The sequence below is a fragment of the Antedon mediterranea genome, chromosome 5, assembly GCF_964355755.1.
Source record: "Antedon mediterranea chromosome 5, ecAntMedi1.1, whole genome shotgun sequence".
In the NCBI taxonomy this organism is placed as follows: domain Eukaryota; kingdom Metazoa; phylum Echinodermata; class Crinoidea; order Comatulida; family Antedonidae; genus Antedon; species Antedon mediterranea.
This window is the reverse complement of record NC_092674.1, coordinates 10,540,051-10,559,916: the sequence shown is the minus strand read 5'-3', so window position 1 is coordinate 10,559,916 and position 19,866 is coordinate 10,540,051. Positions and strand designations below refer to the sequence as shown.

Genomic DNA, 19,866 nt, shown 5'->3' with positions numbered 1-19,866 from the left:
TTATGTAACAAATGTTCTTGAAAATATATCTAACATGATATAAATTTAATTTAGAATATGTTTTATTTAACATAATGACAGGTAAATAAAATTATAACACTGAATCATTATTTTATTTTTTATATATATAGCTGTTTTATTCGTATGTACATTTTTCACAATCATAAATGAACAACAACCCTAATTACGGCCTAAATTAAATAAATGTACAAAGTAAATTCAGTATAATATATTTTATTTATTTTTGACAACTATCTTGACAACATTTAATTATGTTTTACGGTAATTACTATATTCAAACTGTGTCATCCTTTGTAATTGTCATTAGCTTCTGTCGGAACGATGGTTTCTTTTCTTTGATCATGTGGATTTCCAATTTCAATCCATTTCTATATGGCTAATCTGCAATCATTAGTTTCCGTTCGCTCTTTTTTGTTTATAAAATCTCTTCACTATACTAAGGATTAAAAATTACATTCGGCTCCGTATATTCACATTTTTTGACAAAAGTAAATGTTAATGTTGTAACTTTCTAAACACAAATACATCACATAAATAATAAAAACACATTTCCTGACAAAATTAGTTTCTATGTTACAACTTCTTTTTAAAAACAAAAATAAATGTTTTAAGTTGTAACTTTCTTGGTAATTACATCCATTATCATTTGTTTTGTCGAGCGTTACGGTTGATTTAGAGGAAGTAGTTTTAGCATACATTGAATATAAATTGACGGGCTTAGTTGTTTTGGATTCACCCATCCTCCAGAGTACTATTCGTGCTTGTAAAGAGTTGGAAAACAATTTTAATGTGTTAGAATTGTGTAAAGATATTTCTTCGGAAGCGCTGTATTATGTATTAGAACAAATGATGAGCGATAAAAAAATAAATTTCGGCAGACTTGTGACAGGACTCGTTGTATGTACATGTGTTGCGAAACAATGTGACACTGAAATGCAGTTAGAAAATGTAAAACGTGTCTCTTGTGGATTTTTCAAGGAAAAGTTTTCGTTATTTGAACTTTGTAATGACGATGAATCGGTTAGTATGTTTCTTTTTTTTTTGTTCGTGGGTATTTTAACAAATATTCTTAAATTATTCATTTTATTTATAATGCGCGTGTTTCGTTTACTAATTATTTTTATTTTCTATGTTCGTTCAGAATTTGTTTCTGTGTAGGAAGGGAGATGTTTTTTCAGAGTAGTAGCATTCTTAGTGACTGGTATGGTGTTAACGCTTGTTTTTTGTTGAATGTCTTCAGATGTTTCCTCTAGTCATCAAAACAAATTATTATGAACACCATATTGTATTGATCTCTCTAATTAATTTTAGATGTGTTATCATTTATCTAAAATGTATATTTCTCAATAATAACCCTTTACTTTATAAATTTGGTAAAAATACATTTATAATATGCCTTTTTATTGAAACCGTCGTTACATATCGTGCGTCTCAAATTTGTTTTCTTTTGTGTGCGTTTTATTTTTTTAGCAGTACGTATTGTGTCTTTCTTAAAAGATTTAAAATTGAAAACACGTAGAAAATGAAATTCATTTTGAAATAAAGAAATTGTATTTAAATTTAATAAATCTATGCTTTATACATTTTGTATGTTTATTTTTGTAATATTACTTATTATATATAAAATATAACTTTACATTACAGATCTACTGTACTGTTTAAAATAAAAAGAAGTAAACAGAATATTTCTAATCACAATCATTTATTATGTGTGTTTGCAATTACATTTAACAACAACAGAAAAGAAAACAAATTAAATTAAGTCGATAAATAAATTTACCATGAATTAAAGTAGGAAAACTACTTTTACAAATTTACACTGACAGTAAATTAAGTCAAAACATAGGCCTAATTAATTTAATTTCATTAAACAAATCTATTGCAATACACTTCACAAACATAATAATAATTTAACAGAAAAGAAAACAAATTATTTTCCGGGCCGATTCCTTGTACCATAACAACTAACCTTTCAGGCTCAGGTACAATTGTTTGATCAAACTACATCGGGTGAATAACGAGAGAATGAATTAAAGTAAGACAATATGTATATAATACGCGTGGAATCTAACACACGGTTACGAATTCTAGTTATATCATTATTACGATGATCGGGAATCTCTAAAATACTACAAACATAACGATAAAATGGAATTTGAGCAAATATTGATCATGCCAACATGAACGGGTAAAACTAAATACAATACAACAGTAATTGAAATTTTCTTTTCAATACGTTCATGACAATACCGCTTGAAAAAATCGCTACATCAAAAATGTTGTTTTTGAATGGTAGAGTTGTCTCCACCATCCCTAGATTTTCGGTGCAGATATTAAATACGTCATTGACGTAATCTTCAAAGAATAAATTTAGAAATACAATAACGCGTTTACCATGAACAAAAATAGGGAAACTACTTTTACAAATTTACACTGACATAAATTAAGTCAAAACATAATTCATTTATTTCATTAAACAAATCTATTGCAATACACTTTACAAACACAATAATAATAAAAATTCAACAGAAAAGAAAACAAATTAAATTAATTCAAAAAATAAATTTACCATGAATTAAAATAGGGTAACTACTTTTACAAATTTATAATATAAAATAAATATTAAAAGCGAGATTTTGGTTTACGGGTTATTTTGTTGGATTTGTGTAATGTATATGTATCTTGCTTGCTCAGTCAGTCTTGAACTTGTCTCTTGGTAATATTTAAATCGTCTTTTACATTTTGATAAAGTCGGTCCACACCACCAAAACTATCAGGATACTTAGGATCGTAATATACTTTTCTTAAGTACTCATCCATACTCATTACACTCATTCACCCAAATGAAAACTTACAAAATAAATCAAATACTTAAATAACACGCAAAGATCAAATTTCATTTTCGTTGTTGCTTTAAAAAAAAAACACAACCTTTATTTTTAACACACATTCTATTTCAATATATTTAACAACCATAATAATAATAATAAATTTACCGAAAAGAAATAAGAATTATAAAAATATATAACATTAATTAAAAGTGTTAAGATAATATTTAAATTTGTACAAATTATATTTGGTTAAGAATCTTATTAAACAGTTCTGAATCATTTGTAATCAACTTTATGGCTTTATCGAACGCATCAACATTGATACAACGTAAATGAAAGTAGTTTAGCGCCCATTCAAAATGGGTAGCGCTAATGTCCACAAGTTTCAATGCCAGAATTGGTCGAAAAAATGTTAGGATTTGCTCATATCTTGAGCCGTGAAAGTTATAACGTTCAACCATGTCATTCAGAATGAATATAAATTCTTCTATGAAAAACCTTCTCAATTGTTCTCATTATTTCTTTGTACTCAAGTTCGGTAGTTTCTTTCTTAATTTCCGCCTCCATCACAGGGTTCAGGTACTCTTCCATAAACACCTCATCTTCTACCTCAGCTTCTACATCGGCTATTCTTGCTAGAAATATGTGGTAGTCACTTACCGATGACATGTCACCGTATACAATCCTCTCCTCTTCAGTATATACATATTAGATACATTATTTAAATCAACGTTCATTGGATGTGGGGGTTGAATCGCCAGTAAACACGTCATATCCCCTATCTCTTCCTCCTCCTCTGCTGTAAAATAGGCACCAGCCATAGCTAGTATGTCTTCGTCTTCAAATTCTGAATCACTGGTTGTATCTATAATTTCTTCTTCGACATCAGAGTCCATAGTAAGATCAATGATTTCAATCACGGAACCCATAATAACTAGTTGTTGGTTTTTGATTGAATATGCTAAGTCTGTCAGACTCTGTAGCGTTGTGGAATGAGGTAAAGATTACAAAATAATCGAGAGTTATATACAGTCAAAGGATTACATTCGGCATTTACTAAATTTGTTTCAGCCAATTGTCATTGTTGTATTTCCTGTCGGAACATTGGTCGAAGTGCAATCAAATTCTTCTTCGTCTAAATTACCTCTTTTGTTTCTTGCAATGCGGCAAATTTCTGCAACTGCCATGTCATTCTCTAATTGAAGTGTTTCTTCCCTTTCGTTATTACTACTTTCAATCAAAATACCGTACTGTAATACAAAATTTTTATATTAGACTAAATATCATTGTAGTGAATATTTTAGTTGGTTCCGAGCTTTCTCAGGCGTATATAACTCCACGCGACGTACACTGTCACTGAATGATAAACTCATACAAAAAGTATATTTAACTCAACTAGAACTTTTATTCCTTGTAACTCGATTAATACATCTTTCTACCAGTCAAGCCTTATTTTCTTTATCATCTTTCCGTTTATCTACTTTGATCTTATTCTCTCTTCTTCTTAATATCTATTACATTCTACTTTTATACTGGACATGCAAATTTTAGGCTTCAGAGGAGGATAACATTTTCCCTCCAAAAATTATACGATTTTGATTGGCTAATAATATTAGGCGGACCTGGTCTAAAGCATCCTTATCTAAACACAGGGAATCAGAACATAAATAATATGATAATCATATATTATTACCATTTTAAAAATAAATTTATAGAAATAGTAACTTACCATTTCATTACATAATTCGTTCTGATCATCAATTAACTCTTCTATACATCGAATCTGAAAATTAAATAACAAGACCCCATGTAACAGACAGAACAAATTAAATCTTAATAACATTTGGAAAATAATATACGTAAATTTCTTTTTTTTTTCTTGTACAAATTGATTCAACTTACCATTTCATCGTTGTCATCAAGAATTTCTAACAAAAATTCCTCGTTACCGCTAAGACTGCTGTTTTCAAATTCTTGTTCATTACCGGTATGCACGTTAGAATTCATCTTTTAACCTCGTGTAACGGTAATACTTTGGAACTAGTACTAGTAGTAGAGCAGTTAATGACATGAGCTGTGCACTTTATTACCAAAGCATGAAACTTTCCACAAAGTGTCTTTGATGTATATAGATTCAAAATATCGGGGGGTGCCAAGTGTCCAACGTCCGGTATGGCGGCCATCTTGATTTCAAAATGGCCACCATAAAATCAAAAAATGTTCATATCTTGGCAACTATACACATTAGAGACTTAATTCTGGTCTCAAATTGTTCACAAACTATATATTTCTATTTGCTCTAATGAAAAGTTTCGTCCACAAATGACCGGAAATGACGTTTCTTACAGTTTGACCTTTGACCTTGTCTTTGTATATCTTTGTAACTACTGGTCATTTTCAATCGATTTTGGTGTCATTTTGTTCAGAATAAATACAGTACATTTATATTTGTAGTAATGGAACATTTTCACATAAAATGACCGAAAAAACAATTTATGACCTTTGACATTTATTTATTGATTTTTAATTATGTGAATATACTGTATGTGGTTTTTGTTGGTCTTAAATGCACCTAATTTTGAAATTTTACCTGATAGGCGTAATTATATTAAATGATTAATGAATTGTATATAGTAGCCTACATAAAATTGGTAAACATTGTGCTTGGTGGTACCATTAGTTCAACGATGTTGGCACCTTCTGATTCGCTAAAAGTTTTAATAGTTTGACAGAGGAAATAACATACATGTATGGAATACCGTAAAACCTCAAAAAGGTGATAGTATGAGCCTCTTTTCGATATAGACTGTATTTGAATTTCAAATAATTAGTATGATGATCGTGTTTATATCAATATATTATTAATGAACTTACAAAGAACCCTTTATATTTCAACAATTAAGCCTCAGTTATTCTACAATTTATTGTTTTCGAAGTGGTAGGCCTATTTTGATTGCATCTTCTTTTTGTATGCTTCCTGGGTTAATATGGTCCTAACCCTCCTTCTTTGTCTGTAGATGGTCTTACACCCCTTTCTTGATCTGTGGATGGTCTTATACCCCCTTCTGTGTCTGTGGATGGTCTTATAGGCCTACCCCCTTCTTTGTCTGGTGATGGTATTACACCCTTTCTTTGTCTGTTGATGGTATTACACCCCTTTCTTTGTCAGTGGATGGTATTACACCCCTTTCTTTGTGTGTGGATGGTCTTACACCCCTTTCTTTGTCTGTAGATGGTATTACACCCCCTTTCTTGATCTGTGGATGGTATTACACCCCCTTCTGTGTCTGTGGATGGTCTTATACCCCCTTCTTTGTCTGTTGATGGTATTACACCCCTTTCTTTGTCTGTTGATGGTATTAAACCCCTTTCTTTGTGTGTGGATGGTCTTACACCCCTTTCTTTGTCTGTAGATGGTCTAACACCCCTTCTTTGTCTGTGGATGGTCCTATACCCCCTTCTTTGTCTGTCGATGGTCCTATACCCCCTTCTTTGTCTGTCGGTGGTCTTATAATCCCTTCTTTGTGTGTGGATGGTCTTGTACCCCTTCTTTGTCTGTGGGTGGTCCTACACCCCCTTCTTTGTCTGTGGGTGGTCCTACACCCCCTTCTTTGTCTGTCGATGGTCCTACACCCCCTTCTTTGTTTGTAGATGGTCTAACACCCCTTCTTTATCTGTCGATGGTCCTATACCCCCTTCTTTGTCTGTCGATGGTCCTACACCCCCTTCTTTGTCTGTTGGTGGTCTTATAATCCCTTCTTTGTGTGTGGATGGTCTTGTACCCCTTCTTTGTCTGTGGGTGGTCTTACATCCCTTTCTTTGTTTGTAGATGGTCCGACACCCCTTCTTTGTCTGTGGATGGTCCTACACCCCCTTCTTTGTCTGTGGATGGTCTTATACCCTCTTCTTGATCTGTAAGTGGTCCTATACCACTTTCTTTGTCAGTGGATGGTCTTACACCCCTTCTTTGTCTATTGGTGGTCTTATAATCCCTTCTTTGTGTGTGGATGGTCTTGTACCCCTTCTTTGTCTGTGGGTGGTCTTACATCCCTTTCTTTGTTTGTAGATGGTCCGACACCCCTTCTTTGTCTGTGGATGGTCCTACACCCCCTTCTTTGTCTGTGGATGGTCTTATACCCCCTTCTTTGTCTGTAAGTAGTCCTATACACATTTCTTTGTCAGTGGATGGTCTTACACCCCTTCTTTGTCTGTGGACGGTCCTACACCCCCTTCTTTGTCTGTGGATGGTCTTACACCCCCTTCTTTGTCTGTGGATGGTCTTATACCCCCTTCTTTGTTTGTGGATGGTCCTACACCTCCTTCCTTGTCTGTGAATGGTCCTACACCCCTTCTTTGTCTGTGGATGGTCTTACACCCCCTTCTTTGTCTGTGGATGGTCTTACACCCCCTTCTTTGTTTGTGGATGGTCCTACACCTCCTTCCTTGTCTGTGAATGGTCCTACACCCCTTCTTTGTCTGTGGATGGTCTTACACCCCCTTCTTTGTCTGTGGATGGTCTTATACCCCTTCTTTGTCTGTGGATGGTCCTACACCTCCTTCCTTGTCTGTGAATGGTCCTACACCCCTTCTTTGTCTATGGATGGTCCTACACCCCCTTCTTTGTCTGTGGATGGTCTTACACCCCCTTCTTTGTCTGTGGATGGTCTTATACCCCCTTCTTTGTCTGTGGATGGTCCTACACCTCCTTCCTTGTCTGTGAATGGTCCTACACCCCTTCTTTGTCTGTGGATGGTCTTATACCCCCTTCTTTGTCTGTAAGTAGTCCTATACACATTTCTTTGTCAGTGGATGGTCTTACACCCCTTTCTTTGTCTGTGGACGGTCCTACACCCCCTTCTTTGTCTGTGGATGGTCCTATACCCTTTCTTTGTCAGTGGATGGTCTTACAACCCCTTCTTTGTCTGTGGACGGTCCTACACCCCTTCTTTGTCTGTAGATGGCCTTATACCCCTTTCTTTGTCTGTGGATGGTCTTATACCCCCTTCTTTGTCTGTGGATGGTCTTACACCCCTTCTTTGTTTGTCTGTGGATGGTCTTATATCCCCTTCTTTGTCTGTGGATGGTCTTATACCCACTCCTTTGTATATGGATGGTCTTACACCCCCTTCTTTGTATGTGGATGGTCTTACACCCCCTTCTTTGTCTGGACCCACTGCTTTGATTGATTAAATCAGACATTGTTTCTTGTATGATAGGAGACCAAGACCTTCAAAGTGAAAGTCCACAGGTGGATGCCTAAAAAGGTCTTGTACAGAACAGTATATTGTAGGTCCATGTCACTAATTTGAGGATTATTTGAATAATTATAATGAGATGTCTTTTACGAATTGATTTGGTTCGGATTTTGCTAAAAAATCAATGACTAGAGAAAATGATTCAGATGAAAGGTTTACAGCAATACCATAAAAATGGAGTACATTTTTTTAGATGCAACGAAAATGAACAAGAATTATCTGAGTTTTTGACTAATGAAAGTAGGTCTACTGCACAAATGCAGGATAAGTTTGTAGTAAGTACTTTGAAAGATGGTGTTCTCTTCTCTTAACTCACGAAAATGAGAACTTTCCGAACTTGTCTCATATGCAACATCAAAGAGGCCAACGAAAGAATGCTACTTTACATCAAAAGTTTTCCAAATGGCATCTAACAATTCAATTCAACATATGGTATAATACATTTAAAAAAAAGAAAAGAAAAGATAAAGGAGAGAGGACCAAAACTGTTATCTAACGATTGACACATCAAACAAGTCGGCATAGATGAGCTCAGTGATCTGTCATACTTTATGCCTATCCTATCACATCAAACGTCAAAAATTCAGAATAATAATTCCTGGTCATTTTTGCGTTATGTGTCATTTATTTCGGTATAAAAATTAGGTGCATTTATACCAATGTAAACCACATACAGTATGTTCACATAATTATATATGTCAAAGGTTATAAATTGTATTTCCAGTCATTTTATGTTAAAATGTTTCATTACTACAAATATAAATGTCTCTCTGAACAAAATGACACCAAAATCGATTGAAAATGATTAGTAGTTATTGAGATATACAAATAAGAGGTCAAAGGTCAAACTGGAAGAAACGTCATTTCCGGTCATTTTTTGGACGAAACTTTACATTAGAACAAATAGAAATATGTGGTTTGTGAACAATTTAACACCAGAATCAAGTCTCCACTGTTTATAGTTGCCAAGATATGAACACTTTTTGTTTTTATGGTGGCCATTTTGAAATCAAGATGGCCGCCATACCGGACGTTGGACACTTGGCACCCCCCGATATTTTTAATCTATATACATCAAAGAAACTTTGTGGAAAGTTTCATGCTTTGGTAATAAAGTGCACAACTTGGCTATTTTTATGGCGTTAACTGCTCTACTATAGAGTTTGAGTGACTTCGATGTAATTGATAACACTGACATAGAATTTCAAATAATACCCCCCCCCCCCCCCCGATATTTAAACATAACAAATTTATTTATGCATGACATCAGAAGCGTCCAATTTCACTTCATTCATTTTTATCTTTTTGTATTTGTCATTTTTATAATATCCGGAGAAAAAATACCCGTTATTTGACGTCACTTCCTCGAGCACCCTCACCGGGCTAGACCGCCTGGAGATGGTAGCTGTTGGTATAGTTCAATCAAGACATACTTATTATTTAACTTCATTCATTCTAATCTTTTTGTTTTAGTCATTGTTATAATATCCGGATCAAATAACTTATGTTGTTACGTTGTTTTAATTAAACCAGGTGCATCTTTTATTGTACCCCTTTTTAAAAATACCGCCAACTACATGACTAATTCAAATCTTACAACAATCTTTTACTTCCTTAACCATTGTATTATTATATCCGAAACATAACACCTATTGACTTCAACCATTGTAAACCATTTGTTCTCATCACAAACGACTAAATCATCACCAAATATTTTGTATTTATTATTTAATAATTTACCTCCGCCAAGGAGGTATATGTAATCGGTAGCGTGTTGATTGTGTGTGTGTGTTTGTTACTTGGCCAAATTGAAAATTGGCCAAGTATGTTGATCTGTTTGTTTGTTTTTTTTGTCTTATGTAGGATCGACCCACTTTTATTTCTTCATCAATAAAATGTTCGTTTACAATGAGTACATTGAGCACATGAGTAATGTAATGATACAATACAATATAATTGACATTAACTAACTTTCAGTACAAAAAAATTCCTCTATGTTATACACTCTTTACACGTTTTTCAATCCTTAACAATGTACGTATAATTTACCACAGAATTCTTAATTTTATAACTCTTTTTATCTCTTTCAGGCAAGTTATATTTTACTTTACCTAAATATCAATTTTATAAACGTTAATTTTATACCTTGCTAAATTGTTACGGTCCATATCTGACCACATTTTTTTTGCCTTTTCTTTATTTATTAAAAACTCACAATTGATTATATCTTCTAACTCCGCAGTGAACATTAACCATGGACATTTTTTAACTGTTTGTTTGTTTGTTTGTTTGTTTGTCATCACTCTAGCGCTCACAGTTTTGATTCGAATGACTCCAAATTACTACCAGACATGTCACCTGGTGCAAGGAAGACACCGCCCAATTTTGGTTAAAATCCGGACCACGGTTCCAATTCTGGGCCACTTTTAAAAATTATGTTCAGACCTGCTAGTGTTAAAAGATAGGACAGAATTATAAAAAGCCGGTGAGCAGTCTTAAATTAACAAGTAAACTAAAATTGCATTTTCTCGAGAACTACTTGTCCAAAAAACTTCATTTTTGTACAAGAGCCAAGAGTTATAATTGGTGATTTGTAATTTTAAAACATAAATTGATTTAATATACAGGTTTTTTGATGCGAGTAGTTTACAAAACCTATTTCTTTTCAAATTCACCCGTGTGTTTCTCCCGCGTGCTGTTCTATTGTTCGGTTCGGTTTGTGTGTGTTTGTCATCGCTCTATCGCTCACAATGGTAAATACACATAGGAATCTTTCTTCAAATGTTAGTCAGTTGTGTATAGCTCGGTGGTCTGTGCTGGTGTCTACAGCATTTAAGTTACCGAGATCGAGTCTCACCTTGGGAAATGAAACGAAATCAGATTTTTTTTTTATTGTTTGTTCAAGTATATTTCTTAGTATATAAATTATACGGCTGATTTATAAGTAAATCTAGAGAAATTATGTCTCTATTTTCATGTTACATGGGAGGTTTATGACATATACTGAACTTTGATCGGGTTAAAATCGGTCAAGGTCAAGTTTGTTTAGGAGGCCAATTTTGATTTGGCCAAGTATCGCGCTATGCGCGAAGGCTAGTTTGTTTGTTTGTCATCACTCTAGCGCTCACAATTTTGATTCGAATGACTCCAAATTACTACCATACATGTCACCTGGGGCAAGGACGACACTGTCGAATTTTGGTTAAAATCCGGACCACGGTCCCAATTCTGGACCACTTTTAAAAATTATTTTCAGACCTGCTAGTGTTAAAAGATAGGACAGAATTATCAAAAGCCGGTGAGCAGTCTTAAATTAACAAGTAAACTTAAATTGCATTTTCTCGGGAACTACTTGTCCAAAAAACTTCATTTTTGTACAAGAGGCAAGAGTTATAATTTGTGATTTGTAATTTTAAAACTGAATTAGATTTAATATAGAGGTTTTTTGATGCGAGTAGTTTACAAAACCTATTTCTTTTCAAATTCACCCGTGTGTTTTTCGCGTTGCTGTTCTATTGTTAGCCGACTGAAGCTATTGTTCGTTGAAAGGCTGGTTACATAACCTGTACACCAAACTCGTATACACATGATTGTAGTGAAATTAGCGTAAATCACACACAGCATAAGACACACACTTTTGGTGAAAATTGGGTCAATGTCGGGAGGCCAATTTTGATTTGGCCAAGTATCGCGCTATGCGCGAAGGCTAGTTTGTTACTTGGCAAAAAGAATTTTGCCAAGTATAGTATTCACTTTGTTTGTATGTATGTTTGTATGTTTGTATGTTTGTTTGTTTGTTTGTTAGCACGATAGCGCCTACAGTTTTCAAGTTATCGTTCTGAATTTTTGGGTGTAGATAGGAATATATTGTCAGACCATGCCTATTGAAAATCAACAAAATTGGTTTATTAATAACTTCACAAATAACAAAAATGATATTATTTTCAGACCGGCTAGTGTTAAAAGATAGGAGACAATTTTCAAAAGCCGGCGAGCAGTCTTAAAGTAACAAGTGTACTGAAATTGCATTTTCTCGAGAACTACTTGTCCAAAAAACATCATTTTTGTACAAGAGGCAAGAGTTATAAATTGTGATTTTTAATTTTAAAACAAAAGTTGATTCAGTGTAGCAGCTTTTTTATACGAGTAGTTTAAAAAAACCTATTTCTTTTCAAATTCACCCGTTTGTTTTTGGCGTTGCTGTTCTATTGTTATTCAAATTAAACTATTGTAAGTTGATAAGTAGTTTTGTTAGCACCAGCGTGTGTCCTTCCTTATTTCATCAGGTATATACTTACAGAACATGCCTATTGATTTTCAGGTAAATTGATATATTACTACATGGGTTAAGGCAGAGGCGCCGCAAATCGGTACAGCTTCAAGACACTCCTCGATCACTTCATTTTTTAACAAGAGGCAAGAGTTATAATTTGTGATTTGTAATTTTAAAACATAATTTGATTTAATGTGCACGTTTTTTTATGCTAGTAGTTTAAAAAACCTATTTCTTTTCAAATTCACTCGTTTGATTTTCGCGTTGCTGTTCTATTGTTAGTCAACTGAAGCTATATTGTTAATTGAAAGGCTTGTTACTTAACCATTACACCAAACTCGCATACACATGCTTGTAATGAAATTAGCCTAAATCACAAACAGCATTAAGACACACACAAATATATATATATTTTTTTTTTTACCGGAGAAATCTTATGTAGGAGAATTTTACAGTAGGCGGAGGTATGCCCTCTCGGAGTGGCTTTCTAGTTTTATATTACAATGTATATTAATATATAACAAATCTATATAACAATTCTAGTGAAATGATATACTCTATTGTATTATACTACCCCCATTGTTAACCATTGTTATAATCACGACTGACTAGACTAACATGCTCTCTACTCACAGGAGAGAAAACTTATGAATGTGAACATTGTGGAAAAAAAATTAAACAAAATGGGAATTTGAAGATGCATTTGAGAGTACATACAGGAGAGACACCTTATGAATGTGAATTGTGCGGAAAGAAATTTAAACAAAATGGGAATTTGAAGATGCATTTGAGAGTACATACAGGAGAGACACCTTATGAATGTGAACAGTGCGGAAAGAAATTTAAACACAATGGGAATTTAAAGATGCATTTGAGAGTACATACAGGAGAGACACCTTATGAATGTGAACAGTGCGGAAAGAAATTTAAACACAATGGGAATTTAAAGATGCATTTGAGAGTACATACAGGAGAGACACCTTATGAATGTGAACAGTGCGGAAAGAAATTTAAACACAATGGGAATTTAACGATGCATTTGAGAGTACATACAGGAGAGACACCTTATGAATGTGAACAGTGCGGAAAGAAATTTAAACACAATTGGAATTTAAAGATGCATTTGAGAGTACATACAGGAGAGACACCTTATGAATGTGAACAGTGCGGAAAGAAATTTAAACACAATGGGAATTTAAAGATGCATTTGAGAGTACATACAGGAGAGACACCTTATGAATGTGAATTGTGCGGAAAGAAATTTAAACACAATGGGAATTTAAAGAGGCATTTGAGAATACATACAGGAGAGACACCTTATGAATGTGAATTGTGCGGAAAGAAATTTCAAACTAGTGGGAGTTTGAAAAGTACACAGACCTAAATCCAAATTGGCTTAATGCAATCTCCACACACATTTTTTAATCATTTATATATTTTTTTTAAAGAAGAGAGAAAAGAAAAATGTATCTATTGTGTTATATTTATGTGTGAAATAAATCTAAAACTTAAACTGGTCGTTAAGAGAAGCGGTCCTTTAAAAGAGTCGTCATTGACGAGAGGTGTGGTCGTTAAGAGAGGAGGTCGCTTACGTGATGTGGTTAATGATGAGAAGCGGTCCATTAACAGAGACGATGATCGTTAAAGGTGGTCATTTTCGAGAGGTCATTGTGACGGGAGATGGTCGATTATGAGAAGCGATCCTTTAATAGAGATGGTGGCTCTTTTAAAAGAGGTCGTCACTTACGAGAGGTGTGGTCGTTAAGAGAGATTGAGCTGAAAAAACTTATAGTACCTGAAAAAATATAATTTAAAGCAAAAAGTTGAATTTAACTGTATATTTTGTCTTTTTACAAAAGTAGAATAATGACATATTCAGTCTTTTTGATTAAACTTCAAACAAAAATACAACTTTGCGTTGTCAATGGGACTAGAATATTTTTATTGTAGATGCACTTGAGAGTACACACAGGAGAGACACCATATGAGTGTGGAAAGAAATTTAAAGAAAGAGAGAATTTAAAGATGCATTTGAGAATACACACTGGAGAGACACCATAATGAATGTGAACATTGCGGGAAGAAATTTAACCAAAGTGAGAGTTTAAAGATGCACTTAAAAATACATACAGGAGAGACACCTTTAGTTGAATGTGAACATTGTGGAAAGAAATTTAACCGAATAACAATTTGAAAATCGTTTGAGAATACACACGGGAGAGACCTTATGAAAATGTAAGCATTGTGAACATTGTGGGAAAGAATTTAAAGAAATTTCGAATACTGTACTGTAAATACATTTAGAATACAGTACTATGCATACATTTAGAACACTGTACATTACTTGCACTAGAAATACTGTATTTTCATTTATAATAATGTACTTTCATTAAAACTGTGTACATACATTTAGAATACAGCTGAGCCTCTACATACCATTACTTGTACCTCACATAATATGCTTGCTGTTCAATTTTTTGTAACCAACTTCTAAACTTAAATCTGCAAATTCTTTTTAAAATCAAACCTTAAGACCCCCTTTATCAAACAAACATGTATATGATTTCTTTTTGCAGAAGTAATTGTTACTGTTTCACTATTGTAATTAGTTTTACATCGGATATGTTTTAGATATTAAGTAATAGTTACTCTTGGTTTTATTTAACTTTTGTTTAACTTATCCAATACATCTCACTTGTTTGTCCTCTCTGGAAGTAAAGTAGAATATACCCGATTCATTTAAGGTTTAACAGTTTAATAAGAGTCACGTTGCGCAATTGTAAACGTCATGGAAATTAGTTGCACAACTTCACGTGAATGACGATATGTTGAGAATCCTCAACATCATATATTCCTTGGTAAACTACATTAAGTCCAGTGGTCAAAGGTTTTAGCATCACTGCCTAATGTATGTTTGCCTCCTAATATTTAATAAAAGTTACACAGTTAATTTGTATATAAAAAATGTACAGTCTTTGGTTGGCTTTCGCATACACCATGTCGGTGTTAGTATTCTATGACAATTTTTATCTATGGCCATTTATGTTCAGACAATTTCTATCACACCAATCATGGGGTAATAATTACTCCTTGCACCGTACCAATTAATTAAATTGTGATTGTCAATCCTGTAAGTGCTCTCATAATTGTTAGGGATTGTGCCTATGACACTTGTGTGAATGTCATCAGCAAATTTAACTATTTGAGGGAATTAGTGTCTTTTCAATATATTACTAATGCTATGACACTTTGCAAGTAAATTAAATAACCCGTTGACCCCATGTCATTATCTCTTACCAACCCCGCCGCATGAAAGGTTGTGTAATATGAGGAAAATGTAACCCAGCTGCACCGCGAACTACCGTCACTTTTGTAGGAATACAATGTCTATGATGTTCTTGTTTCCTTTTTGATGTTCCATTCATGTTATACAACTTGCGTGCAATAGGCTGACTGTACGTTCTAATGAAAACCAGCTTTTAATTTTTGTTATTCTTAATGTTTAAATATGTTTTTGATGTTTGTTATAACTTTTAATATTTTTAATTCATTTTATATATTTTATAAATATTGTAACAATTTAGCTTTTGCTGCCACTACAAGTTTGTTTTAATAAATGAACTTTCAATAATAATATTGTATTTTTTGTATTAAAGATATATTGTCCTTAAAAATAATGTTTTAGCCTATACTTTTTTTTATATTTAATAGGGCGTATGCCCTTTTAATGTCACATAATAGTGGATTCACTTTGACCAAAAATTTGAGCTGAAAAAACTTATAGTACCTGAAAAAAAACTATAATTTAAAGCAAAAAAATACTCAAATTGATGGGCTTGGGTTTTTGGTTGAATGTAACGGTTTATTTGTTTTTGTTATAAGTCACAAATTGATTTTTTACATTTTGTTTTTACGAAAGTAGAATAGTGACCTATTCAAAGTCTTTTTTATTAACCTTCAAACAAAAATACAACTTTGCGTTGTCAATCGGACTAAAGAATTTTTATTGATTACAATACCTACCTACCTACAATATCTATCCCCTACATTACTTTTTCGAGTATACAAGGACTCCTTAAAAAAGACCGAGGCATGGATTATTGGGAAGAATTGGGAAAAGAAAATAATATTCCTTTTTGAAATCCATTTTTAGAACGCCGCGAATTATCCGTCATAAAGAGGTAGTTACACTATAATTTTCCGCTCCCCAAAAATACAAAGGAATGCCGCACGTCCGCTAAGTGATTGCATTTTGCGGACCCGGGAGGATTACCGGTGCAGTAGAACTGCAGTATATATAACTGAGCTCTTCATACAAAATAATAAAGATACTGTTAATTCAGTTATACATTTTTACAAGATTGAACAAAAAACATCATGGAATACAAATGTGAACATTGTGGAGATAAATTTGAGTTAGTTTATTTGAAGGTGCATTTAGGAATACATACAAAAGAGTGTGAAAACTACAACGAGACAAGATTATGTGAAGATGATTTTAAAACAAATGTAGTGAGAATAGACAAAGAAGAAGACCCAACAAACGAAAATGAACATTGCGGGAAGAAATTGAAAACACCCACAGGAGAGACAAGTGGGCATTTGAAAGATCATTTGAGAATACATACAGGAGAGAAACCTTATGAATGTGAACATTGTAGAAAGACATTTAAACGAAATGGGAATTTGAAAATGCATTTGAGAATACATACAGGAGAAACACCTTTTGAATGTGAACATTGTGGAAAGAAATTTTATAAGAATAGCCATTTGAAAACGCACATAAGAGTACACACAGTAGAGACACCTTTTGAATGTGAACATTGTGGAAAGAAATTTAATCAAGGTGGGAGTTTGAAAATGCATTTGAGAATACATACAGGAGAAACACCTTTTGAATGTGAACATTGTGGAAAGAAATTTAATCAGAATAGCCATTTGAAAACGCACTTAAGAGTACACACAGGAGAGACACCTTATGAATGTGAACATTGTGGAAAGAAATTTAATCAGAATAGCCATTTGAAAACGCACTTAAGAGTACATACAGGAGAGACACCTTATGAATGTGAACATTGTGAGATGACATTTAATCAGAATAGCCATTTGAAAGCGCACTTGAGAATACACACAGGAGAGACAATGTGAACATTGTGGAAAGAAATTCAGAACAAGTGGGAGTTTGAAGATGCACTTGAGAGTACACACAGGAGAGACACCATATGAGTGTGGAAAGAAATTTAAAGAAAGAGAGAATTTAAAGATGCATTTGAGAATACACACTGGAGAGACACCATAATGAATGTGAACATTGCGGGAAGAAATTTAACCAAAGTGAGAGTTTAAAGATGCACTTAAAAATACATACAGGAGAGACACCTTTAGTTGAATGTGAACATTGTGGAAAGAAATTTAACCGAATAACAATTTGAAAATCGTTTGAGAATACACACGGGAGAGACCTTATGAAAATGTAAGCATTGTGAACATTGTGGGAAAGAATTTAAAGAAATTTCGAATACTGTACTGTAAATACATTTAGAATACAGTACTATGCATACATTTAGAACACTGTACATTACTTGCACTAGAAATACTGTATTTTCATTTATAATAATGTACTTTCATTAAAACTGTGTACATACATTTAGAATACAGCTGAGCCTCTACATACCATTACTTGTACCTCACATAATATGCTTGCTGTTCAATTTTTTGTAACCAACTTCTAAACTTAAATCTGCAAATTCTTTTTAAAATCAAACCTTAAGACCCCCTTTATCAAACAAACATGTATATGATTTCTTTTTGCAGAAGTAATTGTTACTGTTTCACTATTGTAATTAGTTTTACATCGGATATGTTTTAGATATTAAGTAATAGTTACTCTTGGTTTTATTTAACTTTTGTTTAACTTATCCAATACATCTCACTTGTTTGTCCTCTCTGGAAGTAAAGTAGAATATACCCGATTCATTTAAGGTTTAACAGTTTAATAAGAGTCACGTTGCGCAATTGTAAACGTCATGGAAATTAGTTGCACAACTTCACGTGAATGACGATATGTTGAGAATCCTCAACATCATATATTCCTTGGTAAACTACATTAAGTCCAGTGGTCAAAGGTTTTAGCATCACTGCCTAATGTATGTTTGCCTCCTAATATTTAATAAAAGTTACACAGTTAATTTGTATATAAAAAATGTACAGTCTTTGGTTGGCTTTCGCATACACCATGTCGGTGTTAGTATTCTATGACAATTTTTATCTATGGCCATTTATGTTCAGACAATTTCTATCACACCAATCATGGGGTAATAATTACTCCTTGCACCGTACCAATTAATTAAATTGTGATTGTCAATCCTGTAAGTGCTCTCATAATTGTTAGGGATTGTGCCTATGACACTTGTGTGAATGTCATCAGCAAATTTAACTATTTGAGGGAATTAGTGTCTTTTCAATATATTACTAATGCTATGACACTTTGCAAGTAAATTAAATAACCCGTTGACCCCATGTCATTATCTCTTACCAACCCCGCCGCATGAAAGGTTGTGTAATATGAGGAAAATGTAACCCAGCTGCACCGCGAACTACCGTCACTTTTGTAGGAATACAATGTCTATGATGTTCTTGTTTCCTTTTTGATGTTCCATTCATGTTATACAACTTGCGTGCAATAGGCTGACTGTACGTTCTAATGAAAACCAGCTTTTAATTTTTGTTATTCTTAATGTTTAAATATGTTTTTGATGTTTGTTATAACTTTTAATATTTTTAATTCATTTTATATATTTTATAAATATTGTAACAATTTAGCTTTTGCTGCCACTACAAGTTTGTTTTAATAAATGAACTTTCAATAATAATATTGTATTTTTTGTATTAAAGATATATTGTCCTTAAAAATAATGTTTTAGCCTATACTTTTTTTTATATTTAATAGGGCGTATGCCCTTTTAATGTCACATAATAGTGGATTCACTTTGACCAAAAATTTGAGCTGAAAAAACTTATAGTACCTGAAAAAAAACTATAATTTAAAGCAAAAAAATACTCAAATTGATGGGCTTGGGTTTTTGGTTGAATGTAACGGTTTATTTGTTTTTGTTATAAGTCACAAATTGATTTTTTACATTTTGTTTTTACGAAAGTAGAATAGTGACCTATTCAAAGTCTTTTTTATTAACCTTCAAACAAAAATACAACTTTGCGTTGTCAATCGGACTAAAGAATTTTTATTGATTACAATACCTACCTACCTACAATATCTATCCCCTACATTACTTTTTCGAGTATACAAGGACTCCTTAAAAAAGACCGAGGCATGGATTATTGGGAAGAATTGGGAAAAGAAAATAATATTCCTTTTTGAAATCCATTTTTAGAACGCCGCGAATTATCCGTCATAAAGAGGTAGTTACACTATAATTTTCCGCTCCCCAAAAATACAAAGGAATGCCGCACGTCCGCTAAGTGATTG

The 19,866-nt window shown here is 33.3% G+C and overlaps 1 protein-coding gene across 1 annotated transcript; it reads left to right on the top strand.

The window, feature by feature from the left end:
• The first annotated feature begins 13,077 nt into the window (after window positions 1-13,077).
• On the top strand, window positions 13,078-13,764 carry LOC140049674 (uncharacterized). The gene has a single exon (XM_072094622.1). It carries the CDS (start codon window positions 13,078-13,080, stop codon window positions 13,762-13,764), a length of 687 nt encoding a protein of 228 aa, XP_071950723.1.
• Window positions 13,765-19,866: the final 6,102 nt, after the last annotated feature.